General features: G+C 43.2%; 2 protein-coding genes across 4 annotated transcripts; one reads left to right on the forward strand and one right to left on the reverse strand.

Annotated features, from left to right (window-relative positions):
- Positions 1–290: 290 nt before the first annotated feature.
- LOC139052796 (queuosine 5'-phosphate N-glycosylase/hydrolase) lies at positions 291–21,304 on the reverse strand. Of its 3 annotated transcripts, none has more exons than XM_070529902.1 (8): positions 21,109–21,282; positions 20,919–21,019; positions 18,930–19,157; positions 18,016–18,165; positions 14,237–14,360; positions 7,772–7,957; positions 3,830–3,897; positions 291–455 (listed from the first exon to the last, which is right to left on the reverse strand). In XM_070529902.1, exons 2-8 carry the CDS (start codon positions 21,015–21,017, stop codon positions 309–311), a joined length of 1,002 nt encoding a protein of 333 aa, XP_070386003.1. In that variant the 5' UTR covers positions 21,018–21,019; positions 21,109–21,282; the 3' UTR covers positions 291–308. The 3 variants fall into 3 exon arrangements, with proteins under 3 accessions (XP_070386003.1, XP_070385999.1, XP_070385996.1); XM_070529898.1 differs by lacking the exon at positions 291–455 and adding an exon at positions 1,096–1,311 and having other exon boundaries at positions 21,167–21,304; XM_070529895.1 differs by lacking the exon at positions 291–455 and adding an exon at positions 1,105–1,311.
- Positions 21,305–21,446: 142 nt separating this feature from the next.
- On the forward strand, positions 21,447–23,290 carry LOC139052799 (uncharacterized). Its single transcript, XM_070529909.1, has one exon. The coding sequence runs from the start codon at positions 21,755–21,757 to the stop codon at positions 22,571–22,573; it is 819 nt and encodes a 272-aa protein (XP_070386010.1). The 5' UTR covers positions 21,447–21,754; the 3' UTR covers positions 22,574–23,290.
- The last annotated feature ends 3,739 nt before the right edge of the window (positions 23,291–27,029 follow it).

A 27,029-nucleotide genomic window follows, 5' to 3' on the forward strand; every position in this document is an offset into this window, starting at 1 on the left:
CCTGCTGCACAATATGTTTACTATAAAGCCACTAAATTGTCGTCATTTCATAATGTCACCACAGCCCTTCAAACAAATTACATGGTGTATGCTACTCAACTTTTTTATGCCCTAGTGTTTGACATGGTCCGCGGAACAGTGTACAATTTTGCAGTCACTCAGAGGATGACACAAAGGACATTGCCGACATGTCCAAAAAATGCCCAACCATTACCTTATGGCATGTTTGCTATTAAATCCACCACATGCTGCCAAAAGGCACGCGCTCAACCAGAAAGAACAGTCATAACCATGATTCTTCAATGTGTTTAATAGTAGATGCACCGAACGCGGTGAAAAGGTACATTCTCAACTTCATTTGCATGTTGCCTGCGGTAGTCCCAGAGACAGTAGTCAACCAGTATTGAGTTTATTTCCTCAGATGGCTGCATTTTTTTCAACTGTTCTCGGACAAGCTGCAAAAGGCAGTGGAAACAAAACTTTATCGACCGTGCAAGTACTGTAAAGACTCGCAAAATAGCCACAGCTGCGTAACAGGTGCGCCCCATATATTGAACGAAGAAAAGAAAAATGAAAAGTTGCATATAATGAAATTTTATCACTGTAAAAGCCACAATTCCAACTTTACAAGGCAAAAAGAACAAGAAACTAGACTAAGTTGCCTGTTGATGCGTTTTGTAGTCACTGATGTCATCCATCTCAGCCTATGCAAGTCTGTACAGTAGTTAATTTGCAACAAAAAAAAAGTGAACTTCTGTAGATAAGTTCCTCAGCCCATAAAGGTAAATTGTGCCTTTACGCAACAGCCACACTCCAGCTTTTCCTGAAAAACCTTGGAGAAAAAGGTGTGACTATTACATGAAACTATACATATTGCATTCCCACCTTCAAATAAATAAATGATGAGAAAAAAAAATGAAGGTGGATGACCTGCGAAGCAGTGCCGACACGACAAAGAGGTGACACAGAATTTTGAACAAAGGTACGAACACATTTATTGTCTTGATCGGTGGTCATTGCTACGAAAGGCACACACACACATTTATTTTTATACATTCGCATTCATTCGTGTTATACATTCGTTATACACATTTGTTATATGCATCCGTGTTTTCATTTCACAATATATTAAGGCAAAGAATTTGAGACCGAAATTATCGCACCGACTGGCAGTGGGTCAGTGCTGTCAGCGCCTTCACAGAGGGAGGGATAGTATGGGAACGCTGGCATGATGAGCGCCATCGAAGCCAGCTGTGGAAGACGACGACGAAGGCCCAAGCAGTGGCACAAGCACGAAGGGCTGTATGAACGCTGGCATTATGAGCAGCAACAGAGTCAGGTGAGGAAGACGACGATGAACGCACAAGCAGTGACACGAGTCATTGCTGATGATGATAGTTTTTGCTCACACCTGAAAATTTCATGGAACCCTAGCCATAAACAGCTTCGCTGTAAAAAAATTACAGCAGAGCTCATCTCATGATGAACGTCGACGGTAATGCGATTAGCATTCGAGCAATATAGCAACACGCCACATTTCTGAAGACACATTTATTTAACATCTCTTGCGGCCATTTTGAGACTTCCGCTGCTTTGGCTATATGTGGCATACTCCGGTTTAGTCCAACCTTGCTATGACACTCACTTGCCAAGGTTGCCCATGAACATGGCAGAATGACGACGACTGTATGATACCTATGCAGTGACAACGATATAGTGACGAAGAAGGAATTGCATCGACAGAACGACAAAGACAATATGATGATGATGGCACGATGACAGTGGGATGATGATGATATAACCATGGCAGCAGGACGACGGCATGATGATGGATGCGTGGTAGGGACTCAGTCCGATGACGATGGCATGGCAACAGTGGAATAATCATGACTGAATGACATCATGATTATGATAGGATGACAAAAAAGGAATGACGATGGATCAATGAAGCCGGTATGATGACAATATGATGAGAGTATTATGACAACTGTGTGACAACGATGCCATAACAATAGTCGAATGATAAAGTTAGAATAACAGCCGCGAAATGACCGCCGTGGAATGACCGCAACCTCATCACGAAGACAGTACAACAATGAATGCATAACGACGACGGAATGAAGATGATTATATGGCAACAGTATCGGGACAATGGCACGACAAGGACTGTATCACAAAGCCTATATGACAATGATGGCGTCATGATGACAGTCTATAGAGAGTCAGATGATGAAGCTGCAGTGACGACAGCAGTATGATGCAGAGATGTAACCATGTTTCAATGACAATAACATGATTACAATAGAATGACAAACGCAGTATGACGACGACGGCATATCAGCAATGGGATTATGTTACTGAAGTGATAACGATGGTAGTAAAAAAATAGCATGACAACAATGGTATGACGACTGTAATAGTACGATGATGATGGCATGAGAAGAGTTGGGTGAATGACAAAGCTAAAATCATTACAATGGAATGACCACGATGGAATCATGATGATGGTATGGCAACAAATGCATGACGACTGTATGACACCGACACAATGATGACAATGATGTGATTATGACTATCACGTAGCCTGTATGTCGACGACAGCACGACGGGAGTCCGATGACAAAGCTGGAGTGACAACGATGGCACAACTACAACAGCATCATGACGGCGATTGTGACAAGAAATGCATGGTGACCGTGTGACCACAAAGGTGTTACGACAATGGCATGATGAGAGTTCAATGACAAAGCTGAAGTCACAACAATGGCACCGCGACTACGAGAACTTACCTAGTGGCCCAAGCTATTAGACAACTAGGGCCGCTGGACTGCCATAGAAGGCATGACAACGAGGGTATGACGAATCAGATCACAAAGCTGGGAGGACAACGATGAAACAACCACAAGGGCATCACGACCGTGAGCACACACCTAGTGGTCCAAGCTGGTAGACAACTTCGGCCAGTGGGTCGGTGTAAGAGGATGGATGGATAGATCGATGAATGCGATGAAACAACCATGATGGCATCACGACCATGAGCACACACTTAGTGGTCCAAACTGGTAGACAACTTGGGTCACTGGGTTGGTGTAATACAACGGACGGACGGACAGATAGATAGATAGGCTCAATATGCCTGAAGTGGGAAAAGAATGCTAATCGCATTAAAATTAAGCCCAGCACATTCATGCAGTTAGTGCAGGCATAAATTACACCAGAGAATTGTCTTATATCTGTTTTTGCCACTACTGCATGAATGTAATCTGCCAGACATGCATGTGTGATAGTTATGAACAAGCGAAACAGAAGAAGCAACACTGAATGATTCTGTAACACCACATATTCTAATCTAGCTGCACGTCCCAGGTGATGCAAGGAGTTGAGGACAATATGGCAATTGCACAATAAGAAAGAGGCTAACAAGTTTTTTTTTCTGGAAACTAAGCACTACAGAACTACAGTTTTTTACTAACTCTGTAGAATGCAGAAGTACATTGCAGAAGTACATAAGCACAGGTATAGAAACATTACAGGAAAGGTGGTGACACTACAATATTTCAAAGCAGTAACCAGAATCGAACACTCAGATGTCCAATATGAAACAGCATGGGAAACACAGGATGCCACAAGTTATATATGGTAAATAAAAACATGAAATGCAAGATGTTATGCAGGTAAACAGCAGTCAGCAAGCTAATAAACTGAGTTTTCATGTTTGGAGGCATTTAATATTTCCAATATAATCTTTTCTGGCAATCCTTGTCAGGTCTTGAACAACCACTTGAGGTTATTTCTCTCTATATATAGTACATTACAACCTCCTGCTTACCTCACATGCATGAATTGTTGCCCCACGAATCTCCATTTCTTCTCTGCTTCCACTTTCCAAGATGCACCCTGGGAGAAGTCACATTATACCTAATTATGCATACTTAATTCAATTTCAATCACAATCTACGTGATTTCAAACCATTTGAACACTTTTAATGAACAATAAAACTAACCATTTTCTGGCTGTGTTCTCATTTTTTTATAAATGCCCTGAAGAAAGGCATAAAAAATCTACATTCTCTCAAAGCTTCAAATAATTCACCATTGAATGCCACTTTGTGGCTATGGCTTCAATGCTCCCAAAGCTCAACTTCTATGCTACCTCAGAAGCCCAGTTTGTTATTCGAAGTTGTATGCACAGAAGCCAAGACAACATGTGAGGTGATCATGTGCTTAATGAAGGTTGGTATAAGCCATGAGCACAGTAATGGCTAAGCAGCAGTGAAGATGAGCTCCGGCTCCAGACAGGTTTCTTAGTGCTAGTATGTTCTTGGGTTTTTAGTGCTAGTATGTTAGGTGAAGCTATAATGCCCCATCTTTCACTATAAACAGTAGTTGTGAGCTAGAAAATGGGCTGATCATGTTCAAGTGTTTTATTTTTTCTCATGCTCTGGTTCAGGCATAGCAAGACAACATAAAGAAAGATGCCTGAGAAGGGATACCTGGGACCATAGTAGTAATCACATGGTATCAAGCTCAGTGGTCTAGCCACTATGCCACAGCTGCATTGTACAATGCAAACGCAAACAGATAACTTTTGCATTGTCAAATCATCCTCCCCACATTGCATTGAAAAATGTCCAGAATCAGCAAAATTATTGGTACTATGAAATTCATTTTGTGTATTACTTGTGCAAAGTGAATAGCATGTACGAGATGAAGCGAACACTGCTCAGATATATAGTGAGAGCTACATCAAATATAATGTAAGTTTGACAATCTACTTAGCAAATGATAAGACAAGCACGTAGAAAAATTTGCTTGATGATGATATATAAGGTTTTATGGCGCAAGGGCCAGGTATGGCCCAAGAGCGCCAAAAATGTGCTTGAAAGATTAGCAGGTATACTTCTGTGGTTTTCAGGAGCTTCATCTCCATGTAGCCACTGAAGTTCTCCCAAAGTTTCACAGGCGTACAGAGGTGGTGTTCTTAAGATTCATGTGGGAGTCTCTACAACAGTGGCTTGTAACTGCTGTTCGCAGTAACCAAGTCAAAGGAGTCAAAGAGTCACTAGCATCTGGGGGTTGTTTCTTCCAGTTCTTTTATTATTATTTGCCAGGTCATTAATTCAACCACTGGGTAATGTGTAGGGATTATGTGCATGTACCTCATTACCGGTTACCTCAAACTGAATGCAAGTGCAATTTTTTATCGTCCCTCGGATAAGCTGGTTTAACTCTTTCTGTGCTCAAGTGGGATGATAAAAAAAAAGTCCCTTTTGTTCCATGTTGCTAAGAAATTGTATCGCACACAAAAATATTTAGATTGATATTCCATCCACAGAATTTGTGACATGTATGACAGAAACTCATCTCACTATATTATAGAGTTGAACATCATTATAACAAAAGTCAGATCTGACATGAAGATACCTTCATTACATTTGACATTTGCTATAAGCATATATTCATTACATGATGATTTACTTAGTTATTATACAATAAATCATTATATCCATGTTATATTCATCATGGGGCACATATCTTGGAACAGTGCACTATGGACCTTTGAAAACCCTCACTTAGTTTTCCTACAAGAAAAAAAAAAGAGAGAGAAAACTTCATGCAGATTTTGCAAACATTCAGTAGGTATACATCAAGAAAAACATCAGCTGCTGCCACGATGCCCACCTGCTAGACCAAAATTAAGTGCAATAGATGTCAGTAAATAACAGCCTTTAATATTTTACCAGGCATTTTTTAAGTGGTTCATTAATATCTAAACTGGGTCTACTCACTACCCTCAATGTTTCACCTCAATATGCATACTTTCCTGGCGGTGAATACTCTTAGGAAAATGCCTCAGTTCTCTGGCTGCCGCTACACCCACTCATGCCTCCAAGGCTCTTTGTAACCTTGTTTACAAGCTTTAGGATTTTGCCAGATATGACTTAAAAGGCTCACCGATATCTACAAAGTTTCAACTCACTACCTCTATTTGCCTGTCTGTGCAGACTACTTGAAATTGACACCAACATGGATCGAAGACTGGAGAGAGAATAGTTGTGGCAAAGCACAAACAAGTTTTTAGCAGCTAACACTACAAGATTTCTTTGCCATTACAGGGAAGTCACAGTAGCAAAAGAATTGAGACAAAAATCAGGTGCAGCAGTGCTGATCTTTTCTAGTATAGGATAGATGCACAACACACCTGCCAAGCAGTGAGGTGCCACAGACAGTCTTCAATCTTTAAACATCCACCGTAAGCACCTTAGAAAGACAGCAAACTTTTTTTTAATTGCATAGGTGTCTGCAGTGACTCACGTTTGCACTGCACTTAAGAATGTTCCATAAGAACAAATCACACTCCCCTGATGAAGGAGTTTTCATCATGGTAAGTATTCTGGTATACCGAGAGATTGCATTGGAGGCCTGCAATGGGTTCATAGTAGCAACAAGCAGCAGCTAACAATGTCTGGTGCCCCTAGCACTGCCCATATGAACACTTTCTATAACGGGATTTTCTCTTAGCAAGTAAACTCAATTTCAAGCATTAATTAATGTGCACAAGGTTTTGTGTACAAGATTTCTCAAACTCTTGAGAAATAATTTTGTAGGCACATGGAGCGATACTTAGTAAACAGGAGGGCACAGATGGATTGAAGTATACAATATGGCAAAAAGCACAAACACGGGAAGAAGACTGTCTCGTATCAGTATAAGATAAAGATACCACATGCATCAATGGACTGCCAGTATGGTCTATTTCTAGTCTTTGTCCTGTCGGGGCTGTTTGCCGTATTATGTCATCCTACCAACAAGTCCTGCCAACCATTTTGCACCACATAACAGTATTCATGAAAGGGACAGTTGGCAACCACACAAAACTAGTACAAAGCTACAAAGAAAAAGCAGAGGCTCCTCAGAAAGAAAGCCTTGCAGCTAAAAAAAAAGATTGTCCTCGTTTGGGTATAGAACATGGCATCACCACTTTTTCAGGAAAGTTGCTCCATTACCTTGGCTAATCAGAGGCTAGCAGTTGGGACCGAATGCACTGAAAGTTATTAATGCGAGGTCTGATCTCTGAATCAAGACAAATCTTACATCAACAGCAGTTAGGAGCTTGAAGAAGGATTTACTTTCTACGTCTGTCCATTCCATTACAGTGCAGTGTGCCATGATCCATGCATTATTTAATGACTATAAGATACAGATACCACATGTCATGCTTTACTTTAGAAGCTTGAAATTGGGTTTGTGTTGTCTATCTGTTCCCATATACAGCAGTATGTTGCATTGTGCCGTGATCCACACATTGCTTGATAAGTTATTGGATATAAATTCCAACAAAACATTTTACTGTGACAGCAGCTAAGAGCTCTGGTAACATAACACAAGCTCCGGGCTCAACAGGCTCAAACACAGGCCCAAACTACAGCAACACCATCCCCTGACTGTATATATTTCTAAAAATTTTGTCAACAAGAACAACTTCCAGCATGAATGGCTTGTGGTACAGAGAAGTTGACAAAAAGAACTAAGTGGACACATAACAGATGAATATGATCAGAAAACACTTTTCACTCACATTAGTGACAAAGTGATGATCTTGAAACTGTCACATAAGCAAGAAGACCACTAGTGTTTTTTGAAATGACTGAACAGGATGTAACACTCGCACATCAACAGCAAAAACAAAAAAGTGGAGTGCATGACTCAAATTTAGACACACTTTAAAAGCATGGCTGTGGAAAGAAGAAAAATGTATACAAGCACTCACCTTTATCGAGCAAACTGGACAGGCGCGGAGAGTAACGTAAAGCTCCAAAATAGGCGAGCACTTGGGGCACACGGTAGTCGGCAAATGCTGTCAGCATGGCAATATCCTCAAAGAGGCCCAGGCCTTGGCCTTGAAAGCAGCTCCAGAGGTCAGCAACAAGTATTTGAGCCCGCTTGTAGAATGACACTACAATAGTTACAATGAAAATGTCAAAGTTAAACTGCACAAACGGTTACCAGAGAGAGGACATGAGCTAGTTGGTTCATGATTGGCAAAACCATGAGCTGAAGCAAGGGACACAGCAAGGGACAGGACAGTAAACACATGCAACAGAGCACTGTTTTCATTTGCCTTCTAGAGTCTTCTACTTCAGCATATGGTTACATCTTTCCCAGCTGGTTACAAGGTCAGCAGAATGTTGAATATCCTTCAGCAGATAGACAGCTGGTTTGTTTTTGTGGTGTGAGAGCACGACTAAGAAAGACTGACACAAAGAAAGTAGTCAAAAAGTGCTACTATAAACAAAATTGAAGAACTAATGAGATTGGCGACAACGCAAATGAAAGTATCAGCATTTCACTGGCTCCAGTTGTATTTTAGTCAATGTTATGAACAGTTATATGATAAGTATGATGGTATAATTAGGCCCACCAGAACGCATAGCTTTAGTATTGGTACTTTTATAATACTAAACATACATTTCATGCTCCGTATTTTGCCACAGTGTATTGAAAGACGCTTCAGAGCATGTGGATTTTTACACAGCAGCGTGAGTGAACATGTTCACAATTTAATACAGGTAATACAAGACAACTTGGTTAAAAATCCATTTTCATAAGAAAGGACTTTCATCCTTTGTTATTGCTGGAAAAAAAATCACAGAAATGACTGCTTTTATGCTTAGCTTTGTCATCCAAAGTTCCATTTTAATGTATACAGGATTCCATGTAAAGCACAGGTTGCTTTCACTCCTTAATCATTCAGTGGTTAATATAGATTCAAGTGACTAAACACAGCATATAAAATAACCTGCTTCATCTCTGCACTGCAGGTCATGAAACCTTTGTGTAGTCAAATGGTGTACAACCCTGACCTTATCGGTTAGCCTGACAGTAACCTTTCAACAGTGCACTGTTCAGGATTATTGGATCTGGAGGACAATCCCACCGCTTTCCACCAGTTATTGGATCTTGCCGTTGAGTGCGGGAGTTGGCTGACATGGAGGAGGATTTTGAGATGAAAACTGGAGGTTTATTTACATTACTTACAGTAAAAACATGAAGTCATTGACAGCCATAAAGTCATTGATGGCCGGCAGCAAATCGGGCGCTGCGGCCCGTGGCAAGAAGCCCAAAAGAGATGAATGAAGGAATGCTTCTCTCTGCTCCCTGTGTCTGACTTTTAACCCCTTCGGTGTCTTGGGGTCACGTCATTTTTGGCCAATCGTCGAGCCTGCTCAGATGTCATTTTCGGCCAATGGCAGTCATCCATGCAAGTGCAGTCACATTAGGCTCAGGGGTTCGCTCCATGGGCTTCACTGTCCGAGGAATGACTTGCCACCGGTACTGCCTCCAGGTCAGCAACTGCAGTCACAATCGGCAAATGGTGCGGCTCCGACAGCTTCACGTTGACTTACAGTCGGCGTTTTCTCCGGGTTTGCAAGTGCTCAGCGGGGGGAGACGGGGTTGTTTTCGAGCGACCTTTCCGAGCTGCAAAGCAGCTTTGCTCGGGACCCAGGTTACCTGGCACCGTGCCGGGCTCCCGTTACACTTTCGGGAAGAGTCAAGCAGTGGGACAATAGCTCCACGTGCGGCTCACGGGGTGGGTGGGGGTCGCCAACTTGTCTGGACGTGCTGTGCCTCGGCAACGTGATAGATGCCCTTCTGCACACCTTAGGTGAGACAGCGATTCGATGTGGTCTGGTGAACTCGAAGGATGCCAGGAAAAGATGCCGTATCTAACAGGATACTGTAGGGCAAATATTCATCCATGCTATTGTTTCCTTCTATAAGGGACGTTCGACAATACGTGAACCTATTCTTGAATGAGGTTGAGCTTTTAATTTAAAGTGTCTGCGGCATGATGCTTTACATGGTATCTGAAGCAATGTGGCTTGAATCATCGATGTTTTTCTTCAGTGGAGAGCCCACAGAAGGGCCTAAGCAAGTGTACGGATTCTATGCACGTGAGCTCACAGGATGCTTTGTCAACTGGACTGAAGTTCCACCCACATCGACTTCCTCGGATGCAGTTCATCACTCGAGAGGTTCTTCATCACTATAAGAGGTTCATCACTCGAGCATTCTTTCAGCTGGCCACCATTGAACAGGATGTCAAACCCATTCTACTTCACACAGGTGAGCAATAAGCATTCAACAATTAAATCTAGCGACCGATGTCTAATCCAGCTGATGTGCCCAAATAGCTTGTGTGCTTTGCTTGGTTATGCAAAAGACATTGTGCTGTCTCTTTTAAAACCCTGTGGTGACATGGAATCTAATTTAGGGCCCGAAGCAGAAATGATGCTGTGCAAACTTCTTGACGGCCAAAAAGAAATACATAAAAGCCTAGAGAAAATAGAAAATAAGCTTAACAATGCCAAAGAATCAATGGTAATTGTTATACAACTTGGAGGTAAAATTGTACATTTGGAACAAACTGTGGAGCAGTTGGATAAGAAATTGAATGAGTTTGAGGATAGCAGCAGGCAGGACAATCTTCTTGTGTTTGGCAATTTGGAGCTTACTGGAGAAATGCCAGAACCACTTGCACAGACAGTGGTTGATGGCTTATTTCGAGATATGCTAGGTTTGAAGTCTCTTCGGTAGAACATATTCATAGAATTGGCCAGCGGCATACTAACAAACCATGCCCTAGCCCTATAATCTGAAAGCTTTTTTGAGCATCGTAAAAAAGTTGCCATCTTGGGAATATGCTACAAATTAAAGGGAAAGCACATCTCGGTCTCTGAAGATTTCTTGGCCACCACTAGAAAAATTCGAAAGTGTATTTTGGATAGCACGATTGATGTCAGGAAAGAAGGAATAAAAGTGAAACTGGTCTATAAAGAAATAATCTGCACAGAACTATATGATAGGGAAAGAACTGAAAAAAAGCGGATACCTAACAATCAGCGACACAGAACCAAACAGTAAGTGAACCGCCAGCATTGCACAGATACGAGGGGGACAAAATGAAAGAAGACCGCAAAAAACACTTTCTGATGTCTTAACCTAAATGCCCGAAGTATAGTAAACAGCTGACTTGGAAAGTATTATTTTCACCCACAGCTCCCCATGCAACAGTGACTACTGAAACCTGGCTGCATTAAGGTATAAGTGACTCGGAAGTTGCACCACGTGGCTATTGTATTTACCACAAGGACAGAAGCACCTGGGGTGGCGGCATTGCTATTGGATACTAAGAGTCGTTATGCATTACAAGACTACCGGATATTATAGACGTAGAGTGCGTTTGGGTGAAACTTCACTTTGATTAAATGCATTTCGTAAATGCTGAGCTTTACCCCCCCCCTCCCCCCTAACAGTGATAACTTATTTTTCGAAGCACTTAACGAATTCATGTGCAGCGACCGCACTTCTAACCTCATGCTAAAACTGGCGACTTCAATATTCCATCAGCGATCTGGGAAGCCAATTTTCCTGAAGCTCCTAGTGGTTTTGATGAGCCCTTTGTAGACATTGTTTTGTTACACAATTTACCACAGTTAGAAAAAGCACCCATGCAAATACACAATGATAGCCAATCAATTCTGGATCTTTTTCTTATCAAGCGACAGTATCCTTGACTGCGACCCAAACATTGACATACTCAAAGGTATCTCGGACCATAAAATGCTGTGTTTAAATCTGAAATCAAAATTCTGATCGAGGAAAAAGGAATGTATTTTGCCTGTGTTCTCGCATGCAAGCGACATCGATATACTGGATGCTTTTGATAGTTCATTTTCTGAGTTTGTCTCAATGTATGAATCAGATGCATTTTCTGTTGATTATATGTGGTGTTTCTTTAAGAGCCTAGTCTTAAACATAAACGTGAAACGTACACAAATGTAAAATACAGTGTACACGTAATCCATGGATGAAGAAAAGGATCGCACGTCAATGATGCAAGCTAAACAAATCAAAAATACAGCTCAGACTGCATCCATGTTCCAATGGTACAGATATTAATCAGAGCTACATGAGCTGCGAAAAAATAGCATTAAAGAAGCCAAAGATTCCTACAAAAGAGTTTGTCTTGTCGGAAGAAAAATTTTTGAGATACATTTTGCCAAAAAAGAAATCTGCCCCTACTCTTTCTGTCGATGGTATCCCTGTGAGAGACAGCGCAATAAATGCCGAAGCACTGAATACATATTATGGTTCTGTATTTTCAGCTGTTGATGGTTGGACACCAGAATTTGATCATTTTGATAGCGTAGCACCTATTGATGATGTGTATTTTTCTGAAGGAGGCATACGTCTGTTGCTGTTAAATTTAGACATCACAAAATCACCATGCATAGATGGAATACCCATTAAGTCTTTAATACCCTATCAGAATGGTGCTCGAAATATTTGTTTATTATTTAAGAAATAGTTGTCCCCTGTGGAACTCCCAAGCGACTGGAAATACGCAAAAATCACTTCGATTCCTAAAACAAGCGTGCCATCATATGTGTCATCATACAGGTTGATTTCCTTGTGCAAAGCTATTAAAGGACATAATTTAAAAATATTTTTATTCCTTGAAAATAAAAGCATAATCGGTTTCTTTCAGCATGGTTTTCACCATGGTCATTCAGCAGTAACTCAACTCATCGAAACTACCCATGATATATCAGCTGCCCTCAGGTTGACATTATATTCCTAGATTTTGAAAAGGCTTCTAACCACGTTTCCCACCGAACATTATTACTGAAGCTAAAGCCAATACTAAAAAATACCTCGTCACTAGCTTGGATAGAAGCCTACCTTTCATGTAGATGTAAAGTAGCATGCATTGACAACTTGAATTCATGCACCATTGCAGCATGGTCAGGCATTCCACAAGGGTCCGTTCTTGGTCCTCTTTTTTTTGTGTGTGTGTTTATTAATGACATTGTTCAAAGCATTCCTGCCAAGATACAGCTCTTTGCTGATGATTGTATTATATAACACGAAGTTACTTCACCTAATGGCCAGGTTTTACTAAACACATCTTTGAGAATTCATACATGTGTTCAAAGTGGCAAATGACCATTACTCACAAAAAGAACCCGATAACCTTCCTATATTGCTTTGATAACGCCAAGCTGTGACAACCAACTATAAGTATTTAAGAAATATCTCTCATGACCTCAGGTGGAATGATCAGATTGATTATATCCAAAGGAAGGCAATGAAAAAGCTAGGCTACTTGAGGAGGCGTTTGGGTAGGTCTGCATAAGAAATCAAACTTCTGGCATACAAAACCCTTATTTTGCCTTTACTAGAATACGCTGCAGCTGTATGGGATCCACACGCAAAAAGAAAGATTTCAGTATTGGAAAAAATAGAGAGAATCAGTTAGGTTCACTTGTAACAAATACAGTTAGCAAGCACCACCCACAGCTCTCTTAGAAAACGCCAATCTCAAAAAGCTAGAAATTAGGCGATACCAGAAGTGAATGAAACTTTTTTATATCCTTACCACGGACAATTAAGAATTAAGAGGACTCATATCTAAGTGGCGCAAACTGACGGCTCACGTGGTCATATTCTAAAAGAAAGTGACTGAGCTCGCATATTTCAATATTCTTCTCAAATAACTATTAACCAAGTGGAATTCACTTTCTGCTGCTGTTGTTGAATGCTCAATGGTATCTTCCTATTTACATTCCATAGAATCCGTTGAAATAAATAAAATACATAAGCTGAATTACATAATCTGGCCCAGCTGTGTCATGCAGCAACAGTGGGCAGGAAAGCCATACAGTCATTTGGTACCCATTTTATTCATGCATGTAACTCTGATATGTTACCCAATACAGCATTATCATCCACAGTTTGTTACAGGGTTAGAGTCTCATCTGTTCCCTCTAGTCAAATGACTTGCGAAAGGACAGTACAGCAGAGGGGCACCACTGGGACAAGCAAGCAAGCACAAATGCACACACATATGAACTGTACATAGAAGTTGAAGTGCCATTCACCTGCAATAGCTCCCTCACAGATAGGTTTACAAGATTACATACAAAACTCGCAAGGAGTTGAGAAACATTGAGCAACCAATTTTTAGAGTTGTGCCTTCTGAAAATTGTGTTAACCTCGAACTTTAGTTCAACATGAGGTGGCTTTCCTCGCAAATACTGTCGGTTCTTAGTGCAAAAAAATTACCAAAAGAAAAAATTGCAGCACTTACAGCTAAACTGCCCCACAGAAATTGCAGCAAATGTAAAAATGGCAATGCACTTTCCAAACAAAATCAAAAAATTTCACGGACCTCTAACACCATCAAATGTTCCTTCATCTTGAAATGATGTGAAGTTTTTCACAACCTTCTCCAGCAGTGTCTGGCAGCTGTTTTTACATTCTAGAATGCAGTTGGCAAATGATCCATCATACTCCTGTATTCAAGATTGGAGGAAAAGAAAATACGCAGACCAGGTTTTACAACACAGTTGAGGTCATTAATAGTGACTAGACAAGTATATTGTACTGCAAGTTAATAACTAACCACTGTTTATACAAAACAGTATCCTATTGTTACCCTCTAAAAAATCTTCTCCTTAAGTACTGCCAGTCAGACAATGTTTCTAAATAAGAATACCAAATTGGTTGTTACTTCAATTCTGCCTGCAGTAGGCATTCAGGATTAAAAAAAAAAAGAAGAAGAAGAAAACGAAACTTTTTTTTTCCTTTTAATTTACAATACAGTCGAACCCACTTGTACTAATACCGGTTTTAACTATATATCGGTTATAACAATGAGAAGCTGCTGCACCGTCAACTCTTGTATGTTTTCCATGGTGAGACAACCCGCTTAATACAAAGCCCCGATGCAGCACTATCTGTTATCACGATGAAGTCTGGCTGCTGGGTGTCCGTGCCAGAAGGTAGTGAAATGTGAAATCCTTGAAAAGAAAAAGAACGAAAAAAAGAAATTCGAGCCGCTGCACGATGGGCTGCTGCTCCAATAGCCGCCGCGCACTCATTTTCCAGCCATCTCTGCACGCCTCTCTGCCGTTACCGTTCCACCCTTCCGAACACAAATGGGCTGTGCCAATTTTGCAGCTCACAGATTGCTCGCATGTTGCTCGCTTTCTTCTCATTTAGCGCAGTTCTGCTAACAGCTTAATCGCTCGCATTCATCTTTGTTGGTTGCGTCGAAATCGTTCCTGGCCACACGGTTTCTCAGGCTTGTTTGGCCAACAGTTGGTTTGACTCACCATCTAACTGGAAGATGGCTTATGCACCCGCTAATCATAGGCAGTGCACGATGTTGCCGGAGAAAAGAAAGTGCATGGCTATAGATTTGAAACCTAAGTGCTTCTAACCGATGAGGTGATCGTTGTGAATGTGCTTGCATCGGATAGCGCTGGTAACGATGGCAGCAATGACGTGGAAGGGCAGGCTGCCTCAACGTTGTCCTCACAGGAGGCCCAGCACGATTCAGTTTTTCCGGGGCTTTGTTTTAGCGAGGAACCTTCCGCAGCACTACATGGAGCACCTGGATGCCTTGGAGAAGAATGTTGGCAAGCTTCGTGTAAAAGATGCAAGGCTGAAGGACAGGCTTTTCTTGTGCAAGCCAGTGAGAGTTACGTGACGAGATGCTTGTGGCGATCTCGCCTCATCGTTTGTTCTGGATTTCTCAAGCTGACAAGCTCCCGTAGCAGCCTTCTCGCAATTTTTAAAAAGCCCCTTTTGGGGCCACCAAAGTGATGCCATCCCCCTATTTTGATTTTTTCATGCAACCTGGTTATAACAATTATCGGTTATAACAATGGAATTTTTCATGGCACTTGAATATTGTTGAGTGGGTTCGACTGTATCCCCTTTCACCAATGTTTCTGAAGAATTTATTTCATTGTCTTATCAGTCGCCTATTCATTCCTTAGATTCTTGGTGTTAAAATATTTCTAGACACTACCTCCCCACCTTTTCTTATGTTCACTTTGCTTCCTCTTGACATTGTAGTACACTGCCAATGTACTCTTGCCAATCGAGAATTTGTCAATACAGTACTTATTACACAACCAAGCCATCTGTCTTGCCTCTTTGACACCTGCCGCACTCTATGGCCTCAAAAGTTCCTTGGAGGTGCACATTTTATACTGCCTTTCCTTATTACTCCACACATCCAGTTCAGCATCCTCACTTCAGCCACACACACCTCCTTTATGTCAGACAGACGCTGCTACTAAAGCAGTTGCTGCTGGAGTCACCATAGGGGTCAGGCGTGTGCATGTCAACAGGTCAGGTTCGAATTATCTGGCAAAGGCCAATTTTAGGATCGAAATAACGAAAGTTTGGGCCTATAGAAATGCATGTGCACCAGCCAGCACCTTTGGTCAGGATCAAATTAACTGAAAAATTGAATTAATGGATGTGTATTGTGTAATGAAGCAGACGCGCCGCTTTGTATGTGCCATCTGAAGAGGAAGACGAAGGGCCGCGCCGTGATCGTGAGCGAGCCTCGTGCTACGAACAGCCCTTGCAGTGCTTTGATTTACCTAGCGTTCCACATCGTTGTGAATGACAATAAACCTCGTCACATTTGGTGGAGGTTGCCGAGATCCTTCGCCTCGTCCTGGAGCTCTGTAATCGAACCCTGCCAACAAGATCGCCCTGCACTAAGCCTGATCCTGTCACCTCGTTGCCTGCACCACCGGCTGCCACTGTCATCTGCGCCAGCGTCCCTCGTCAACGCGACCCACCCATTTTCAGTGGGACCGCCGAACACGACGTGGAAGACTGGCTGTCATTGTACGAACGTGTAAGTGCACATAACAAATGGGATGACCAGTCTAAGCTGACCCACGTGCCTTTCTACCAAGCCAACGTAGCCAAACTTTGGTTCTTCAACCACGAATCAGACTTTGCAAGCTGGCCCGCGTTTAAGACTCTGTTTGTGAAAGTGTTTGATCGCCCAGCTGTGCGTAAGCTACGCGCTGAACAGCGTCTACGCCAGCGTGCACAGCAGCCTGGAGAGACATTCCCCAGCTACATCGAGGATGTTCTCGATTTGTGCAAGCGGGTAAATCCCAGCATGTCAGAGGATGACGAGATCAAACACATCCTCAAGGGCATCGAGGACAGCGCATTACAGATGTTGCTGGCCAAAAGCCCAACTAGCGTGTCAGTCCTCATTAACCTCTGCCAGAGCTTTGACGAGCTGCGCCGCCAACGTTCTATCGCCTGCCAGAACGTTCAGCACGCCGATTTCGTCACGAGCATCGCGGTTTCTACCGACATAACCAACTCGACCCTCTCGCAGCATATTAAAGATTTTATTATGTGATGAGGTTTATTGCCGTTCACAATGTTGTGGAACGCTAGGTAAATCAAGGCACTGCAAGGGCTGTTCGTAGCACGGAGCTCACTCGCGATCAAGGCACGACCCTTTGTCTTCCTCTTCAGACGGCACATACAAAGCGGCACGTCTGCTTCATTACAATTGCACATATTTGTCTTGCTAAAAAATTTGGTGCATGTTAGATCTCTACTTTGGACACATAGAAAGTGGGAACACATTTGATTCAGAGGCATATTAGGATCTGGCAAATAGTGGCCAATGAATCAGGGGTATGTTTTAGCATTTTGTATAATTTGACCCACCTGACAATTTGATCAGTTTCGTCGATCTTGTCAAGGTCAAATTAATGGAAGTTGACTGTACTAGAAAGTAAGTGGACAGGACCCAATCCTTAGCCCAGTCACCCTTCTCTGTAGTTGAGATCAACAGCACAAACTACCACCAGCTTTATGAAGTTTTACAGATATGCACACTATTTTCTGAGAAGGTAACGTATCTGATACAGGCGGAAAAATTCATACTAATTGCCGACAGCTGTACTTCCATTACAGATAGAAAACAAAACACCATTTGTAGGTAATAACCATCAAGTCCCTAAAAATCAAGTTCCTCAGCTCCTCATATTCATTTGTAGGTAAATGCAATAAGAAAATTATGAAACTGATAAGACACCAAAATATGTTGCGTTATCAGCACTAGATGAAATGAAGTAAATTTAAGCTGTGGGTCATTGGCATAGGACCTACATTGGACAAGACATGGCCCCATTCTTGCAACACTTTGTGTCTTTCCTTGAGCAGGGGGATCTCCACATTTGTATCAGACCGAAATATATGCTGCACTTGCTGCAAAGAAATGCTGCGGCAGTACTCAGCACTGAGAAGGGGAACACCTTCCTGGAAGATTAGGCAAAAAAAGAAGCATTTTGTGTAAGCATTGAAGAGTGTGTACACATGACCTCAAAAAAACAACCATTAATCACTTGCTATCTTGTTTGCATTGCACACTAGCATACTTTGGTAATAAGAATAATCACGTTATAGTAACTGCATAAGAGAAACTTGTCATTGTTAACACTACTCTGCAATCGCCTTCACTACTCACATGAACGAAGCATAAATCTACCATGGGAACATTAATAGAGTCCTAGAACAGCATACACAATAGCACTCAAGGTACACAAAAAAATTGCACTGGTGGAAGCACATATATGCACAACCCAAACTCAGTTTGGGTTCTTTAGTACACATGGTGGAAAGTGTCAATTATTTTTAAAACTCTCTTGATGTTGTAGAAGGGCACAACTTGATACCTGCAATATGTGTGCAGAAATACTGGTGTCTGGCTGCAATGCATTTTAAATTAGTGGGCACCCACTTTACACTGCAGCTTGATTGTACATGTCCCAATACAAGTGACAGTGCTTACATGCTATATTTTTGAAAAGACATAATGGAATGAAGCTGTAACATCCTTGAAGTCGAACTACTTACAGTGAATTGACTTTTCTTTAGCAAGCGAATTCAGTCCAAAAATTTTGTGGATCAGTTCCTCTTTATCTAAAGTTTGACGATCTGTTTTACTCATTTTCAGCTTCAGCGCTATATCAGTTAATGGTAGAAGAAATCAAAGTGTGTGGTGTGATGAAAAATTGCCTCACCTCCAAGGCGCGAGCCACAACAGCACATAATGAATAGTAGCCAGTATGCAAAGTGCCATTCCATTGCACTGCAAACCGTTGTGTACTGTCTTCCGACCAGAAGTTGAAGTTCAGGGCATCGACAAGAGAAACCCATTGGGCTGCAGAATCATCCGCAACCTTTGGATGCAATGGGTGATCTCTCCACGCATGTGTCCCAACCAAGCCTCTGTTGTAGCAGTCCAGTACCTGCGTTGACGACACTTTAGCAACTGCTACATTCTTTTGGACTGATCGTTGAATAAATAATCATCTGGACACCCACACACATACACAAAAAATGTGTTAATGATTGAGAAATACATTGATAGAGCCGGTGACCAGGACTGACTGCGACCTGCCTGCTTGCATATCTTTATGAAAAGAGTAAATATGTACAGGATTTTACATGTCGCTTATGATTACCAACTCGGCTATTATGGTTTGCTTCAATTTTGCATGCAGCCAATCAAAATCCAGAGAAAACTAAGGTTTGGCACCAAAGCTAGCACTATTTTGTCACATGCAGGTCTTCACTGACAAAGAACATGAATGTTATTAGCAAAAAAACACAATTTTTTATTCATTCACTGACGTAGATATGCTGGTTACATCTAGCATGTGAGCGGGCACAGCAAGCAGGACTTAAATCTCCTATCCATCCTCATTATCACAAACTCCCACCATTTTTCAATAATGTCTGATAAACCTTACAAGCAATGCCTGTAAATTGAGATTAGGCACAAATTAATAGCCACAAACTATACAAACAGTACAAGCACCCCTGTTTGTTATAATCTACTGTATCCATTAACTTTTGTGCCACATCTCCAAAGCAAACAAGCACCAACAAGGCCAAAACGAAGTCTCACGAAATGTCCGTTAGTTTCACATGACATATGTCCACAAAGCATCTTTTATTCGTGACCAGCAGCTTAATTTCCTCTAACACCTCCTCTTCAGTACTCTAATTACTACAAATATCTCAGTGGTAGAGCAGTAATACATGCAAACAAAATTGACTTTCTTAATAACTGTTGCATATCGCATGTTGGCAAGTGATCTACTTAGCGTACATTAATGTATTAATAATACATCACATTGCTATTTATATCAGCAAGGCATAAACTTCGCCACTCAATCCCTCAGTCATAGAACTAAGTACAAGTGCGAGCAATGCCTGGAGACCAGAGATGCCACAAAAAAACTTTTTCTTTGCAGCCCAGGCATGCACGCTGAAATCGAGTGGTACAGACTATGTGCTCGTGTTCGACCAATGTAATGCACTGAGACAATTCCACGTTGCACACTTGCGTTAGAAGGTATTCAAATTTTTTTCCCTGATGCCATGAACTTGTGCCCCCGCCTGTACGTATGTATGTACATATGGCTAAGCTTCACAAATCTTGACACTAGAACTAAATGAAAAACCTAATTCAAGGCGTTACTATGTAAGTAGCACAATAGATGCAGCACAGAGTTAACGAGAACACAGCAATCAGAAAAGAAACCAGTGGCACTACGCTGTACAAAAGAAAACATTTTCTACATTTATGGCTTGTAAAATTCAGCACGCAGTGAACGTAATCTCCCATCTGCATAGGCTACTACTACGAGGAATGGCTCGACACGTACGTTTTTATCAATGTCAAGACATCGTAATCGGCCTGCAGAGAGGCCTTAGCGTGCTCATCACGACAGTACAAGGAGCGCTGGCATCAACACGAAAAACGCAGTCATAGCAATAGAACGTTTAAGCAGAACATCGCAAGACTACGTTTGTACCGCTGTGTGCCTACCGAACGCCAAGCACAAACAACCGATGACTCCGGTATTTAAAAATACGTGAGATTAGACCCTCGCTACATCATCCACCACAACTTGGCTCGTGTGGTGCAGCTGCACGTGTTGCTTATATAATTATGCATGTAATGCTACTATATGCACATAAAATCTTGTAAATGCACTCACAACATCTGCAACCTTGCAAATGCCGCCACGGTCAATGGTTACGTCTCTAGCGTTTTTGACGATGTAATCTGCCGAGTGCCTCGGACTTAGCACGCCCATTCCTAGGAAACAAGACGAAGTAGAAATGTAGCACGCGCATGGTCATTAACAAAATTAAGTGACGAGAAGAAACTGCGTAAGTGTCACTTGCTTAACGTCCAAGCACGCTTAAAGCGTCTCAACAAGCACGTTGTCAAGCTGCAGCTCACACTGCTTTGTCTGTCCCAACTATAACATCAAGAAAAACCACAAGTGAATTGGTCACCCCTTCGACTTCACTTTAAGCGACTTAAAAAAGGTTTCTCGCTTTTTTTAGCTGCGCACGTGGTACAGATGAACACAACGCCCTCACCGGCCTCGCCAACCGACAGCTGACACGAGACCGTTGACTGCATTGGTTGCGTGAGGCACGTGACTGCGACTCCACGTGACTGCTGCGATCCAGCCGCCGCCAAGTTGACAGGCTGATTTAAAAATGGCGGCGCGCAACCGGCAAGGCGGCGAGGGGAGCCACAACAATCCTTGCGCAACCACCGGTGCACGGCGGCAAAGGGCAAGCGTCACGTGACGGCTACGTACAATAACCCGTGAGGGGGGTGAATGTCCGGCGGTCACCTGTAAACAGTTGCCCCGCGGTCCGCCGGGCGGCCCACGATACCGCGGCGGCGGCTGCTGCGACCCGAGCCCGGAGCGAGCAGCCAGGTCAGTGGCCGTGATGCTGTCGCGCAGGTGTTCCTACGTGGCGCGGCGGCTTGCCCCGCTGCCGCCGCGATGACCCCGTTCGCTGCTGGTTAGCCATGGCGCTCAACTTCTCGGGCGACGACTACGGCAGCTTTAAGGGCCGTCTGGGCCGTGGCTGCTCGTGGACGCGCGAAGAGACCCTACTCCTACTCGACCTCTACGAGAAGGAGCGGCTCAACGACGAGCGCCCCGACTACCCGCCGCACAATACGCCCAAGTACCAGAAAGTGCACCAGGCCATCTCGGGCTTCCTGGGCGCACACGGCTACAGCAGGACGCCCATGCAAGTGCGCGAGCGACTCAAGCGGCTCAAGCGCGACTTCCGAGAGAACCGCCACGGTGAGTTCACCGACCGCGTCGGCACGATCCTGGCCAAACGCGCCGCGCTCGGGGCGCCGGCGTCGCCTCCTAACGGGTCCGTAGTTGTCGCCGCTGTTGCCGGCGCGCACAGTTCGCCCGAGCACTCGCTAGAAGCGTGCTGCCCCGCCGTGCTGGTCAAGACGGAGTTGGGTGCGCCCGAGCAGCAGTCATCGCTAGGTAGCACGCCGCGCAATTCCCGGGCAGATTGGCAGCCGCTGCCCGCATTGCGAGTGCCCGAGCCCAGGGTGGACAAGCAACGTCTACCAGCGGAGGAACCCACCGACCGACCGGCTGCCACAGCGTCCAGCAACGGCGGCCCTCGCGCTCGCAGAACCCTGCAGCAGCGGGTGGTGCGCCTCCTGGGACAGTTACTGGCAGAGAGCCGGCGTCAGACACAGGCCGCTGAGGCCTTCCAGCAGCAGCTACTCTACCAGATGCACCTCATCTCCTGCTCTCTCCAGGTCCTGGCTGCAGGCAGCCCCCAGGGTCCGCTGAAGCGCGACGATGCCAGCTGACCCTGCTGTCCGCCCCTCGACCAGCACGACTAACTGTATACAGGGTTCTCAGCTGCTGCCCTCGAAAAGAAGTGTAGTGGTCCTTGCTTGACTGCTGACTTGACAGACCTATAATATTGGACTTGTTTGTAAGGCCGTGCACTGCAAGGCAAGATGTGAGCAAAGAGGATAGTGTGCTGCGTGCAACATGTGGTCTGTCCTCCATACTTGCATCCCTTGTAGTGCACCATGCAGTCACCCTTCCGCAAAAATCCTTCTGTGGTGATTTGCAAGTGTGCATATTCCTTATGGTTCTGCTTAGAATGCAGTTGTCATTGCATCTCACTCTTACTGTGAGGGAAAGATAGATCATGAGCCATTACAAGACGTTGAGGTGAGGTTGTTGCTGTTCTGTGGTATATTATGGATATCTATTTTTCTTACGGTTAAATGCTTGGAAGTGTATGGAGGCAGAAATCACTTCTTTCCAACTTTTGGGAGATATACAGTCCACTGTGTATAACAGCACCTTGAAGAGAAATGTTATTTATGGTCAAATGGTTGGCAAGACTAATATTATATGTCTACTATGTATACATTATATTTATTGAGGGGCAATACTAAGAAATGCAGTGCATATTGACAAATCTGTGGTGTATTTTTAATGCAATTTCTTGAGCAACCAAAGGAATAATTGCAGTGCAATTGGAGAAATAAAGCAAGTCTTTACACATCTGGTTTATGTTGCTAGAACTTTTTTTTTTAAACGCCACATCACTGCTGGCACTGACTATATAACTGTAGAGATTTGCTGAAGCTAGTGCTGGCTACTACTATTTAATTGTATTTATGCCTTCACAGTATATGGCCCAAGTGGTTCTGCGGAAATTAGATTGTTTGAAAATAATGCATGTTGATGATTAGTCCGAAGTATAAGCTTGCAACAGTACGTGTGACAATTCCATTCAATGCTTCTGCGTGAAGTCACTGAGCTTTTTAAAGATGTGACTGGATATAAACAGAAAACACTAAGCATGAAAGCTGAACTTGCTGTAAGTTTCATAACATATGTGTACGGTGCTGTCAGATGAAACATTCAAGTTTAATTTAGCATTGGGGGCTAGCTCCACTACTGGAAAAGCTGGCGTCGGCGTGACGTGGTATGAGGGATCACGTGGACAAAGCGGCCGCGTCGGCTGCTTCGGTGGCGCCGAAGCGAGCTGAAAACGAAAGGTTGAAGTCCCACTTGCGCTGCGTTTCTGATTAAGTGGGGAGGCTTCCCCGCTTCGGGTGTGCGCCTAATACTTGAAATCATTATACTAGGGAGTGGCTACCTTTGAAGGCGTCCAACATGGTAGGCTACTGCTCAGTGCCGCAGTGCCTGACGGAGCCCGGTGTCAGTCTTATGACACGCACCCGAGGACAAGAAGCTGCGTGAAGCTTGGATTGCGAAACTTAGAACCGGCAAGCAGCCATCGGCTACAACTAGGGGTGTGCAGCACGCACTTTCGTGAGGAACATTTCTGATACGACGTTGGGGCTGCGATGTTCGGTGGGTAGCAGAAATTAAGCGCGTACTGAGACGCTCGCCCGCGCGCGCTGCCCGGCTGATGTTATGAAGCTTTGTTCTATGAACTTACTGATGCTAGATAGTGGCAAGTTCACTGGAATAGATAAGGAACGATACGACGCACATTTAAAAAAGGCATGACATATGCTCACGCTTGAACAATGAAATGTACTGGATTAAGAAAAAGCCGCGGGTAATTGCTCGCTGAGAAGACCGATAAACATACAGTGCGACGCAACTTGAGAAAAGATATTGAAATGACCAAGACTTTAGAAGAAAAGAAAAAAAGATCGTCGCGACGGCACGTCATTAGGCGTCGAAGTCCCTAGTTATAACGAAATTACTTTTGAACGGCTCTGATAGTGTCCACGCAACAATGGTTGCCTGTGTACTATCCTCCATGGTATGTACTATCAAATGTTCATATGCTGCGTCCTAAAGCTCACGGCACGGTGCGAAAACGCGCTCGTAGCGATACGTTGTGCGCGGACATGCATGCACATATACACGCAGTCGGTCAACGCGAACCCGTGCGATCGCTGCATTGAGGCTTCATTCTGTTATGCTCCATTTTGTTATACAGACTGTCCACTATGATAAGGCATTTCACATAGTTCGCTCTCAGCAATTGCCGACCTTTCATGCAAGAAGGCGGTTCGGGTGACTCCATCGCGGCGACCGCGCGCAGTGGGCACTCTCTCTCTCTCTCTCTCTCTCTCTCTATATATATATATATATATATATATATATATATATATATATATATATATATATATATATATATATATATATATATATATAGACGATTTGTGCAGGTGTCCAGAAACTTGGTTACACTGTTGTCAATCATGTCTGTCATTTTAAGGCTTCCAAGTGTTGTGGTCATGGATCAAAATTACGCTGCATATTTATAACGGGACACACTTGAAGAAAACACTCTTGCTCACACAAAATGGTGCACAAACTAACTATGCAGTGCAACTTTGCATCCATGATCAAAAAGCAACTAGCCTACAAACAAATGTTATAAACACAGCTGTGCATACGAGAGCTCTAAAGATGCAAGTTTCCCAAGTTCAATGGAGACATAGTTCATGGGAGGAAAAAAAAATGTTTTCTTGCAAGCTTTTTGCACTGCTTTTGTAAATGGGCGTCATTACCTAGAAGAAACTTTTTTCTTTACGATGGCAAACGCAAGAAGCCTCTTGTGCCAGCAGTAAACTCCTTGCGTTTTGTGCCATCTCATTTAGTTGGCAGGAGTACATTAACTATCGAATTCAACTAAATATGCATGCATTAATTTTATTCCTTTTTACAGACAAGTTTTCTCCAATATTTGGTACAAAAATATCGCATGAAATGTTCACATAAGTTCTAAAAAGGACGGAGGACAGATAAGGTAAAATCGAAGCAGACTGTTGATGTAGCTTCAAGGCCATCAAAAATGTTTCATATCAGTTGAGCTACTGCAAGTACCTGTACAGCAGGCCCACAACACCTGCATTCCAGACCTGTTAAGTTTGCATGTATACAAGATTGTCTTGCAATGCTCAGTTAACAGCAGCTGTGCATGCTTTATGCAACTAGCTAAAGGGCTTGTGCGGCCATCATTTCTTGCCTGTGATATTTCATTATAGGTAGCATAAGTAATCCGAGTTGACCTTTAACACACCTGTGGTGGTGTGCGGCGGTGTTACTAAATGAGTAAAAATTGATGACAGACAGCCTGTGTTTTGTACTAAGTTCTTTTGTGGCGTTTAATTATAACATAGTCTGCTGTGCAACATTCGCTGTAGCTTTTTCATCACTCTTCCTTAGAATCTCACCAAACCAGAGTCAGACATGTCGTGACACTCCATTTTGAGCACCAGAGATTATTGCTGCACTTTATATTTCATCTACTAGTCATTGGTGGCATGTATGGCATTGTTCCTGTTATGGGCTGTGCTAAAGGTTCATTAATTTGAAGCATGGTGTGCCTACTTCCTTGTCCCTTCAGTAACACACATGGACTAAGATTCAGTGCATTGAAAAAGCAAAGGCTGTGCCTTCTGTGTCAAAGCTTCGATTGACCTAGGCACAACTATGTGCCGAATATAACGACATTGCGTTTGAATGCACTCCAAATAGAAGTGTCCCATCAGTCAGATTCTGCACTTGTAAATTATTCGGACAGTTTTACCCATTTGCCATTCAGCATCATACCATTATGTTCCTTTTGCAGTGTGCCATTATGTTTATGTCGCACCAACTAGCCCAACAACAACTGTTAGAACCAGGGGGGTGCACATCCAGGCATGTGCACCCCCCTGGTTCTAAGGCATGTGCACCCCTAAAAAAAATTCCTGGCTGGTTAAAATAACCATTACCTGCTGGGCGGCACTGATGTCTAAGTGGTTGCAGCATTCTGCTGAGCACTATCATAGCCTTCTATATACCTTATTTAGGAGTATATACGTAGTATACAGGAAGTTATGGAACAGAGTTGCTCGTTCGACACTCGGCCATGGTGGCTGCATTGCGACAGAGCCCTAATGCAAAATTAACCACTGCAACGACCCTCATACCTCACCCACTCTGCTGCTTTTGGACGCATGTGAAACCTTTAAACTGAATTAGTGTCTCAGTTAAAGAACAGCCAGCAGTATTACAAAAGAACTAGCTGTATTATCCCAGGAATCTAACAAATTTAATTAAACCGCTATACCTGGTCAGTCATTTTCACCTGGCAACACAAGAAAATGAGGAGTTGCACGCACCGGCGCTATATTCCCAAAGTTCGCTGTAGCAACATACAACTGTCAAGAGGAGTGTGTAGAAGGGCAGTTTGTGGACGACCCTCTAATTTAATCGCGTCGTGGCTTAGCATCACTATGCTGCTGCTCTTTAACGGCAAGTTGTGTGTGC

This window comes from Dermacentor albipictus, chromosome 1, assembly GCF_038994185.2.
Source record: "Dermacentor albipictus isolate Rhodes 1998 colony chromosome 1, USDA_Dalb.pri_finalv2, whole genome shotgun sequence".
Classification (NCBI taxonomy): domain Eukaryota; kingdom Metazoa; phylum Arthropoda; class Arachnida; order Ixodida; family Ixodidae; genus Dermacentor; species Dermacentor albipictus.

What these genes read in the sequence shown, in the direction of transcription:
- LOC139052796 (XM_070529898.1), bottom strand. Translation starts at nt 21,017, where the DNA reads ATGGGCGTGCTAAGTCCGAGGCACTCGGCAGATTACATCGTCAAAAAC. An exon ending in TTGTGGCTCGCGCCTTGGAG is followed by an intron (nt 18,166 to 18,929) that starts GTGAGGCAATTT and finishes CTAATCTTCCAG; the next exon opens with GAAGGTGTTCCCCTTCTCAG. An exon ending in GGGGCCATGTCTTGTCCAAT is followed by an intron (nt 14,361 to 18,015) that starts GTAGGTCCTATG and finishes TCTTGAATACAG; the next exon opens with GAGTATGATGGATCATTTGC.
- LOC139052799 (XM_070529909.1), top strand. Translation starts at nt 21,755, where the DNA reads ATGGCGCTCAACTTCTCGGGCGACGACTACGGCAGCTTTAAGGGCCGT.